We start from the raw sequence: 12,175 nt of genomic DNA on the forward strand, positions 1-12,175 counted from the left end.
AAAAAAAATGTGCAAAATGATGTAAAAATAAACTTTGTAATAAAATAAATAAATAAATAAAAATGAATAGAGAGAAAAAAAAACAGTAATTTCTAGCAGCTGATATAATTAATGACAACTTTTAAAAGATCTCAAAAAGTGGGCTCTCCATGATGGCGCAATGGGTTAAAACACCAAATTATGAAGCTCTTTGAAGCCACTGCAGCACCAGTTTGATCCCCATGCAGGGAGCTGATCCATGTGGCGTGGCGGACCTCTCCTGATTCGCCCGCTGCTCCCCTCAGCAGTGTATTTCAGTACAACTGCCTCTTCTACTCCTCTCTCTGTCTCTGGTGAATCCTCTCATCCATTACACCTCTGGCCTGTACCCCAGTTCTATAAGCATAAATAAATAAACTACCACCATATGAACTGAAGGTGGGAGCTTATGACAATGTTGTAGGAACAAGAATGGAAAAAAAAAAAAAAAAAGGCAGGAAGAAGGCAAGTGTTTGTAGAGGGGTTGAGAGGTTCACACTACAAAGAATAAAATTAAGTACTTGAAAGAACAGACACAGTGAACTGGTCTGAACAGCAGCAACTAGAATATCAAGCCTACATATTTTTCATTTTGTGAGATTGACAGAGTCAAATGAACATGTCTTAATTCTGAAGAAATAAAACAGACCTAAAGTAGTCATTCAAAATACTGTGGTGTGTAGATGTGTAGAGTAGCAAGGTAGACTGTTAGAAGAAAAGTAGGAAGAATCAAGAATTATTTAATGTATGATAGTGGTTAGAGTACAAAATGTATTTTATGCAAATTAAGTAAGTATTCCTTGTAAGTACTCCTTGTTTTTCGAAGATTAGCCACTGGTAAATTTTATAAGGAATTGGTGTCTGGCACTGAAAAAAATAGATTGGTGTGCAAAACCAGAAAGAATTCATATAAAGGCTTACACTCTTAGCGATCAAGAAGAAATATGAATTTGATTGCAAGAGACACTAAAAAAAGGTGTATTTTTAAAAATTTCAAAAGTTATCATCCTATTTATATGCAATCACTATCTATGGAGAATTTTAAAAGCAACTAAAAGTAAGTAATTTGCTGTTAACCACAGGTAAAGGTAAGTGATTTTAAGCTGATTATCATTAATTTTATAAACCATTAACTTTATAAACTTTATAAACATTTGAGTATAATGGCAAACCTCTGACCTACATAGTAACTATAGAATGCTTGGCTACTTAATTCTACTTACTTAAAACACAATTTATGTGATTATTTAAGGCAGATATCCCTATGTGTCAGCAATTATCATACTTCAATTTCTGTATTAATTTTATACGTATTTTTAAATGTCTGATGTAGTAACCCATATAGGATCACATTACTTGTTTAAACTATGTTTTTGTATATTTCCAGCAATGAAAAAGAACAATGAATACATTAATTATCAATGTTTTAGAGGTTCCCCATCAATAAGCTCCCAGGTTTCTTTAAGACCTACTTTAAGTATCCAAGTTATGAAACAGTCTAAGTGTCCACGCCAGAGAAATGCATCAGATAAATGAAGTGTGTGTGTATCAAGGACAAAGACAAATACAGGATAGACTCATTTATATGTGGAATATAGAGTAACATAACAAAGTGTCAATCAAAACCAAACCAAGAATAAAATCTTAATATCTTACTGCAAAAGTGAGGCACCCAGAGGCAAAGTTGGTTGGTAGGGTAGGAGTGAGAAGATAGAAGGGCCCCAATGTAACATGGTAGAGGATTACTGGGTGATGGGCAAGATATAAAAATATATACATGTAGAGGTTTGAACCTGTAATTCTCAAAGTAGTTATAAAAATGTAAACCTACTTTACCTCAATAAATATGAAAAAGTTTATATGGGACTGTTACAACCCTGGAAGATCCTATAGTGACAGAGACAAAGACACCTCTTCTTGGGGCCTCCCTGGTGGTACAAGAGGTTAAGTCTCAGCATTATCAAACTACTGCCAGCCAATACAGCATGAGTTCAATCCCCGGCCAGGGAGGTGACCCACATGGTGCAGCAGACCTCTCCTGTCTCACCCACTGTTCCCCTCTGCAGTGTATTTCTGTGGTTCCACCTGTTCTACTCCCCACTCTGTCTCTGGTGAATGCTCTCACCCTCTATGCCTCTGGCCCGCACCCCATCTCTTATAAGCATCAATTAAAAAAAAAAAAAAGACACCTCCCTCTTCAATGCAAATAATGGGACATGTCAAAAGGGCAGGAACTAGCTTGAAGAAACCAGCTCAGTGGTGGAACAAAGTGTATAATAACAGTAATAAATTATACCAAACTGGATGAAAAAAATTGATTCAATTGACATTAAGTAAATATGAAAAGATGACAAAGTTCAACACAAAGGAAAGTCAACGTTCCTTTTATAGACATTAAAGGAACGGTAAGAAATTCACTAGCTTGTAAAGATCACACATTTACTTCAGGTACATCAGTGAATGCTGAAAACTCATGAAAAAATGTTTTAATGGGAACAGGAAATATAAGCTGTGGTAAAGTATCTTTCTACAGATTAAAATTAAAAAGGAAAAATTCTTTAAAACTCAAAAGGAAAAATCAAAAACTTCATTAATATCACTAGACTAATACTAGCTGCTTCACTCATAAGGATAAAAAGAAGACAAATGAACTAAACCAAAATAAATCCTACAAGTAACACTGCAGAATTCATCTTACTAGAGGGAGGAGGTCAGGAAAAAGAAATAAAAGGTGGGAGGAACCCAAAGTACTGAGGTAGAGGAAAATGAATTTTGGGCAGTAGGAGTGGGGTGGTAACACTTACAAAGAGGTGTTAACCTATTTCTCAAAATCATACATAATGCTGTAAACTAAAGTTACCTGAATTTAAATGAGAAGTTACAGGAGAACAAAAGCCTAACATGACTAGTAATGGAGACAAATAGAGAGCACAAAGATATATGGGGGAGACACATTACTTAGGGAATATGTATTCCTACTAAAATGTATTATGGGAAGCTCATCATGAGACTAGTCGGGAAAACCTAAACTGAAAAGTACTCTATGAAAGAAATGATATGTACTGTTATTGCTATTATTTTAAAGATTTATTCATACAAAACAGGGGTACAAGCCATAGGTGCAGGGGCAGTGAGCGGACTCACCAGAGACAGAGTTGGGAGTAGAACAGGCAGATCAACGAACTACAATGCTGAGGGGAGTAGTGGGGGGGACAGGAGAGGTCTGCCACACCATGTGAATCACCTCTGGGCAGGAGATGGAACTCTGAAGCAGCTGTGGCCAGCCTGTGGTGCTGCATCCTAAGCCTTGCGCTACCAGGGAGGGCTGATATGTACTATTATTAAAGCAAGGACTTATAAGTAAATATCCCTGACTAAAGGAATTTAAGAAACATGACAATTAAATGTTGTGCATAATCTTGGAAAAGGAAAAAGTACTGTTATAAAGAATATTAATTGGATAATTTATGTATGAGCTACATATTAGATTATATCAATGTTTAGTTTTCTAAATTTGAGTATCTTGTAACAATCAAAAAAATGTTCTTGATCTTAAGAGATACACATCAAAGTACTTATAGGTAAATGAACCTATTGTCTGAAACTTACTTAGAAAATTCATGCTCATATATACATAAATATGTACACAGCCATAAAAAGAAACTTTATGCTCATGTGACAGAAATTGGCAAAATATTGGTAACAATATGCAAATCTAGGTGAATAATGAGGACTCAATAAAGAACCTAATAAATTTTTCTTTTAAACTTTAAAGGTTTTTGAAAAGAAAGCTTTAAGCACATTATTACAAATACATACATGATACATGAATTATCTAAAAACTTCATACCTAGGAGCCAGATTATCATATGTGTAAGCAACAGACATAAGCCGCTGAATCAGACTGGTTCCTTGGACAAGAACAAGAAATACCTTTAAAGCAAAAACATGAAGAAAAAAAAAAGCACTTTAGATATAGAAGAAGAGAAAACTGCATTTTTAACTCCAAATAACTCATTTTTATCAGCGACAATAAAGCGTATCCTAAGACTGGATGTTGGAAAATACTGTAGAAATATTAACTATAAAACCAAAATTATGTAGTGTAGCCAACTTAAGAAAAGCAATTTTAAAAACAGAAAACATAGAGCTAAGTAAAACAACTTTTTGTATTTGATCCAGATTCTCTGCAAGTCATCCAATGGACGAGAAAAATATTGTCAGTGCCTTGGGGGAAGTGAGTGAGGAATTAATCACTCTTTATGTACTTTTGAAGAAAAAAGAAAAAAGTTAAGTAGTAGCATATTTCTGAACTACCCTGAAATATAAAAGCAGCAACACAGCATAGATATAGAACGTGAATTCAAGATTAAAAGGTGAAGGATTCGACATTTAACTTGCTAACTTTCAAATTACGTATTTCCAATAAATAAATTTTCGGTTGCAGCTCTTCAGAAGATGAACAAAATAATAATTCATTAACTTAATAAAGAATATTGAATCCCTTCTGCAAGCTGGAGCCCATTCTAAACATACTTTTGTAAGGTATTATTCCCACCTAGCCTTGTGCTATAGATAACAGAAAGCACGTGTAACACAAGTGTATATACATATACACACCATGTGCCAAATGAGTTAACTAAAATCTGTCCCTGGCAAAACTGAGTAAATTTCAAGAAAAGCTATGGAATCTGAACATCTGATTTGGAAATTGAAACTTTCAGATGGCTATTAAGGAGACCAAATGACGTTAAGACATGATAGTAAGTTATTAAAGGAATCAGTGTTCTTTCTTACTATCAAGAACAATGTTCTTTTTTATTATCAAAAATATGTCAACATTATTTTGTCTCCAAAAAGCTTAGATTTACATACTAATCTGTATTATCAATAATAGAAAATACAAAGTGTATGTCTTTAGTAAACTATAAAAACATAACACTGGTGCATGCATTTAGTCATGATGAATTGGGGAAAGGCTCAGTTGTATATTCTGAATTATCTTCAGTAAGAAAGTACTTGCAATGACTTTAAAAATTATTTGAGCTCTATGTATATGTATCTCTAATTTTGTATAAACAGTATATAAATACTTCTTTATATTTCTGTCATTAATATCACAAAGAGAAATCACTAATGGTCAAAAACTGAAATGATTTTCTGATTGATAGAAAAGACAATAATCAATTTGAATTTTATGTTAGCTGCACATTATATTAGCTATAAAGATCTGGAATATGAACACAGATTACTTATTCCACATTACTCCCAAAATTCCTAAAAAGAAATACTTTGGGTTTCCATTTATAACATTAATCCAACTTTATGTTCACTAACATTAATCCAACTTTATGTTCACTATTACTATTTCTCTATCAGTAACAATTCATTACTCTTGTATTTCTTAGGCAGGTATGAGGTGAGGCAATACTGTCAAGAGTTATAGAATATAGAAGACATTTACTCAAAAAGTTGTCTTCATCTCTCCCTACTTTTCTGATGGGAGTGGCTAAAAGGGAAAATATTTGATCAAACAAGCAATAGAATCAACAATGAAAAATAATTCTAATTTTATTGAAGGATGAGCTGGTTATTATGAGATTTTCTTTAAGATGTCAATCACTTGCTATGCTTGGGCTGGTACATCATAAACTAGATTCCCCCTTTGCCAGATAGCTTCCTATTAGATTTTGTCAACCTGGAACACTAGAGGTATTACTTCCTTGTCTTTTTTGTTAGCAGTGTTTTAGCAGTATTTTACCAAGAACAGGCGGGCTGTTATAGCAACGGTAGCAAAACCCCTTCCTTAGAGACCTAAACCCCACTTTCATATGAACCCTCCTATAAATTTATTCTTGATAACCACAACTTTTCTAATTTGTTCTTCAAACCCTAGAATGGTGAACAGTTGATTATTTGTCTAGGATACCTCAAGATTCTTGTTTTGCATTTTTTAATCTTCCAAAAATAATCAGTTTAAAATTTTTTTCCTGACTAGATCCAGATATACTATATAAGTATATAAATTACTGACTCCAAATAATGAACCCAATGTTATAGTTAGGTAATATCAAAATGGCTTATTATTTATTCCTGAATTATGGAAGATGAATTTAAAGAGCATCACTTTTCATAATTACTACTGCTTTAAAATGAAGACTTCTTTAAGTTGTTGTGGTAATTTAAGATAGCATTTTTAATGCAGTAGTGTATTTCTTCACCTTGTACAACAAATACACTCTCTTAAAACAAAGCAGACCTCACTATAAAAATTTAATGGCAATTTTTGTACTTTACCTCTGTTAATCTTGGTATATGAAGTCCCTTGGCATGATCACCAGCAGCTTTTCTTGACTTGCCAGGCCAGGTTCTTTTCCTGTGGCTTTCTGCTATACCAGACCAGGCAAAGACATCATGATAAGCTAAATCCAAATCGGATGGATCTACTGCAAACTGGCATATTAACTTCAGCAAGCAAGCAAGACAGTCAAGCTGCCACTGTGGGTAAGAAGAAAATGTCATTTTCCTATTTTCATAAATTTAATGTGGTCACCATAAAGTAAATTAATCTATGTACTCTACAAATTTTGGTGCTTGTTTACATGGTTAGTAAACAATCCAACCTTATATAAATACAGAGAAATTATCTAGACACTAGGAGGGTGTATTAATGAAAACTAAGTAACACTTGCATTACTATCATAAAGGCATAAAATGCAAATACAGAATTCTTTATAAGTATAGAGCTCAGGATGTACTATAATTAAAAAAAATTTAAATGCTAAGCTATCATTTATCTACCATTAAAATATTTTAATTTTTAAGTTATTTCTCCATACAAGTGACATATATGTAATTATTTTAGGAAACAATTGTACTTTATATACATACATTCAATTTAAAAGTAACACTGCTTCGGTAAAATACTGTTTAGTATGAAAATGAAAAATATATGATGAAAAACACTGCATTAAAATCCAAAGTACTGCCTTTGCATTTCTTAGACTATCACTTATATACAAGAATAATTTTATAATTTTTCCCATAATCCTTGCACCACTATGCAACAATATATATAGCAGATATAGTAATGTATCTGCAAACATTACCTTTCCCTAAATAACAGCAATACTATGTAACTGACTTTCAAGAAAGTTACCAATAATTTCAATGAGGAAATAGTCTTATTAACAAAAGGAGCTAAAATAAGTAAATAGCCTCACACAAAAAAAATACTCAGCCTTACTTTACATATACAGAAGTTAACCCACACTGCATCATAGACCTAAGTGAAGGTAACTATTAAACTTACAGAAGAAAACAAATGAGAAAAACTCTGTGGCTTGGAACAAAAGATTTCTGGAATAGGATCCAACTTTTTAATTCAACAATTCTTCCCAAGACTGTGAAATAATGTAAAATCAAGCTATACATTAAGCCAAATTATTTCCCACAAAGATGACCAAATTAACAAGGTATGAAAAAAGAGCCTTACAACTAGAACAAACAAAGTCTAAGGTACTGACAATTAACCATGTGCATGGCTTCCCACACAGACATGTAGTCGGTACAAGATGTCAGGGACACAGATAGCTGTATTAAATGAAAATTTAGAGCTATAAACACATTTAAAACAGGGAAAAAGACTAAATCAATACTCTAACTCTCCAACTTAAACTAGAATAGGAGTAAACCCAAAGTTAGCAGAGGAGACAACAATAAAGATGAGAGAATAGATAAAACATTAGAGAAAAGCCAATGAAAATGAAAGTTGACTCTTCAAAAAGATCTACAAAACTGATGAACCCTTAGCTATATAGCCAAAAACTAAAGTAGAAATATTTATACCAACTCTACAGACTTATAAAAAGGACTAATGGACTACTATGAACAACTGATGCCAAAAACTTTGATAAATTACATGAAATGGACAAATATAGAAACAAAGTCTATTAAAGCTAACCCAAGAACGGAACATTTGAAGAGAAATATTGACAAGCAAGACAATAATGTGATATTTTTCACACCTAACATTCAACTATACATAGATCGACAAGACATAGAATAAGAAAACAACAGTTTTAAGTGAGGAACTAGACCAAATAGACTTAATAAATGTCAGTAGAATACTCCATCGAAAAACTACAGCATACTTTTTTTTTCTCCAGATAAATACCCAACAATTTTAAGAATAGACCATATGGTGGGACACAAGTCAATGTCAATGAAATTACAAAGACTGATATCCATACCAAGTATTCTTTCTGTTCAAAATGCCATAAGCCAGAAAAATAAAACAACAAAGAAAACATGGGGGAAAACTATAAATACACATAGACTAAAAAATATGGTGCTGAATAAAAAAAGGAAAATAAACCCAAAAATACCTCAGGAATAATGAAAATGAAGATTCACACTATTAGAAATTATGGGATTTAATAAAAGTGGTCTTAAGAGGAAAGAAACATAATTCAGGACCATATTTAACAGCAAGAAAAGTCACAAAGAAATAATACTGCAACTAAAGCCAGGATGCAAAGGAAGAGCAAGGAAAACCCAGAGTAGGAAAAATAAAAATAAAGGCACAAGCAAATGACAGAGATCGAAGACTACACAACAAAAGATGCATGAAACGAAGAGTTCAAGTAGATAAGACTGAGTAAATCTCTTGGCAGTGTAACAAGAAAACATTAACAAATAGAATCAGAAATGAAAGAGAAATTATCACAGATGACATAGAATTACAAAATAGTACAGGAGACTACTACGTTTTAGATGACAATCAATTCAATAATCTTGAATAAATGGACATTATTTCCAGTCAATACAGATTATCAAAATTAAGAAAACGAAGAGCTGACCAAATTCAAAGAGCAATTAAAAAAAAATTCTCAAAACAAAAGCTTAGGGCCAGATGGCTTTCCAAATTCTACAAATTTTTAAAGAACAATTTATGCCAATCTTTCTTAAATTATTTCTAACCATATTTAAGGAGGAACATCCCTAGTGCACTTTATGATATGAATAGTACCAAACCAGATAAAGACAGCACAAGAAAATTATAGACAATATATCCCTGGTGAATACTAATACAACAATCAACAAAACACTGCCAATAGGTAAAAGGATGAGGGTAGTAATGTAAACTAAACGATGATAGACTACTGAGGAGCAAGAAGACCAAAGTACCATGTGTCAGTTTTGGAATTGACAAAAAAAAGAAGTCAACATAAAAGTGCATACTGTAGTACTTCATTTACATAATTAAAAAAAAAAGCACAGAATCTCTATAGCAACTGAAAACAGATCATGAGTTTCCTATGGTGGGGTGGTTGAGTGGAAAAGAAAATGAGCCCTCTCTTGTGGTGCAACAGGTTTAAGTGCAGCATTATGAAGTTATCTGCAGCCACTGCAGCACAAGTTTGACCCTGGGCCAGGAAGGTAAGTCATCTGGCATGGCAGACCTCATCGGTCCCACCAGCTGATCCCCTCAGCAGTGTGTTTCAGTCAATCTTCCTATTCTGTTCCTTACTGTCTCTAGTGAGGCCTCACTCTTCCCCATACTTCTGGCCTGTACACCAGTTCTTGTATGCATGAATAAATGACTATTTACAAGAAAAAAAGAAGAAAGTAAAAGTTTCTTTACTGGTGGTAAAGAAAACGGGATGGAATTTCTGAGTTAATGAAAATGTTTTATTATCTTGATATTACTACGCAAGTATACACATTTTTTCAAAACTTGAACTATTCCTTTGAGTAACTAATTGCATAATGTAATATATCCCAACTTCACATAACATATAAAATATTAAAACAGACCAAACACCTAAACATAAGAGGTGTAACTGAAATTAAAAAACCAAGTGTCTAATCTTGCTGTTACTGGATTAGGAAATGGTTCTCAGACATCAAGATGTGAACAGAAAAACAAAATGTGAAATATATTCATTAAAATTAATTACTGAAAAAAAAATAATTACTGATACTTTCAAGGGCAAATCTTGAAATGATTACTAAAAAGCGAAGGAAAATAAAATTAGTTTCCCCTCACCAACACCCCCACTTAAAAATATTATGTCAAATGAAACAAGACAAAGAACCAACAGTAGATTGTATGGTTACATTTTTGCCAAATGTCCATGATGGGCAAATTCATAGAAGTAAAAATATTAGACTGTGGATGGCTAAAGCTGAAGTGTTCAGGAAATGAGTATCAACTGTTAATCAGCATGGGGTTTCTTCTGGGATGATAAAATTGTCTTGAAATTAGACATTGGTAATGGCTGCAGAACTCTGTTAATATATTACAACGATTTGTACGTTTTAAAAGAATTAATTTTTATATAAATCATTATCTCAAATAATTTATTGAGAGATGAATTATAAATAGGGGATACTGGCTGACATGAAGACAATCTCTCTAAGATATGTTGGCCTATCAGGCATTAAGAAGTCATAATGTGTCACATAAAGCAGTATAATTTCTTATCAGTAATCTTCTATTAATATCCTTCACAATTTGAAAGAGAAGCTTTCACATGTTTTCCTACAAAATTTATACAAAACTGGAATTAAAACAGGTTATAAGTAAACTTCCTATAAATGATACAAAACTGAAGATTTTATATTTTCCCACCTTGCCAAAGAATTAAAAGACAGCTTATAATTCTGAAAGGTTAATGGACTAAGGACATGACTAACAACAAACAACAATAGAAATTTAATTAAGATAGAACTGTAAAATTACTTAAGAATTTATTTTAAAAATGAAAATATCAGAAGTAAAATGTGTGAAATTAAAATTAAGTATTGAAACCAACAGCAAGAATAACAAAACTCTTGGTAGAAGACTACTTCCTAAATGTATTTTTTCTCATTAGACTTTTAATGTAGCAACCTGTTATATGCGACATTAGATTCCAAGGTAATTCTTAAAAAGTAGTAAAAAAAATAATATTTGAGTAGAATGTTTGATAATGCTACTATGTCTTGTTGCAGGTCAGGAAATAGAGCATGTTTTCATTTTATTCAAAATGAATTGTGCAGTTTGGTACAGCATTATGAATTATTACTTCACAAACAGTATTATTTTCCTGAAAGTATTTCTTCCAATTTTACAGTGGTAAATGACCATGTTTTAAAATGTCCATGTTATTTTTTTAAAAGATTTATTTACTTATGCATACAGAACTGGAGTACAGGCCAGAGGTGATGAGAAGAATCACCAGAGTCAGAGTGGGGAACAGAACAGACAGCTGAGGGGAGTAGGTGAAGAGACCGGTGAGATCTGCTGTGCCATGTCAATCACCTTTGGGCAGGGATCAAAGTTACACCTAAGTGGCTGGGAACAGCTTAGGGGAGTAGGGGATGAGACCAGTGAGATCTGCTGTGCCATGTGAATCACCTCTGGGTGGGATCAAAGATACACCTAAATGGCTGGGGCCAGCTTCGCACTGCTGTGCCACTAGGGAGGACCAAAAGTTCCATGTTTTCAAACTTTATTGAGGACCAATAATTTTGTAAAATGCTATATAAAAGTACCTGCAGAAAAATACAATTGCTATGTATTTCTAATAGTTACTTTTGGAGTTATTTCACTGAAGAACAGTCATGACTGTCTAGAAAACAATTTACTTCATATGATGTTAGAGGTAGAAATGATCAAAGCAAAATGTAACAATGAAGAGTGATATTCTTTAAAAAGTAGGTATAAACCAAACCAAGCAGTTTTCAAAGAAAAGCAACCAAACTTTAAGACTATGAATATTAATATATAACTTACCAACATAAAGGGAAAATGTTTAATTAGCCATAGTGCAGAGTCATTAATTTTGGCATTTAAAATTTTTTAGTGTTTTGTTTATGTATTTTAAAAGATATTCATTACATCATCCTTCATTTTTATACAAGGTATGATTTCCTCGGAAAATTCCCACCACCAAATCGCCAGTGCACCATCACTCTAGTCCCTTGTTGGCACTTAAACTTTTAACAGAGTTGACAAGAAGAATTCTTAATCATTGGTTTGTTAGGCTCCCTGTATTTTAAAATGTATCTCAATTATTGTCCATACTATGACTACTATGAAGTTTGTTAAAGAAAAAAAAAAAAGTGCTTGAAATGAGGTAACTATAATACTGGTTGAGATAACTTATTT

The 12,175-nt window shown here is 32.8% G+C and overlaps 1 protein-coding gene across 1 annotated transcript in view; it reads right to left on the reverse strand.

Annotated features, from left to right (window-relative positions):
- USP34 (ubiquitin specific peptidase 34) overlaps window positions 1–12,175 on the reverse strand; it is a 216,771-nt gene that overhangs the window by 73,217 nt on the left and 131,379 nt on the right. Inside the window, exons 34-35 of the mRNA XM_004691429.2 lie at window positions 6,316–6,516; window positions 3,869–3,951 (exon numbers count right to left, since the gene is read on the reverse strand). Coding sequence (XP_004691486.1) covers window positions 3,869–3,951; window positions 6,316–6,516 — 284 coding nt within the window. The remainder of the gene's footprint in view (window positions 1–3,868; window positions 3,952–6,315; window positions 6,517–12,175) is intronic.

This window comes from Condylura cristata, unplaced genomic scaffold (genome assembly GCF_000260355.1).
Source record: "Condylura cristata isolate star-nosed mole 26May11 unplaced genomic scaffold, ConCri1.0 scaffold00031, whole genome shotgun sequence".
Lineage (NCBI taxonomy): Eukaryota > Metazoa > Chordata > Mammalia > Eulipotyphla > Talpidae > Condylura > Condylura cristata.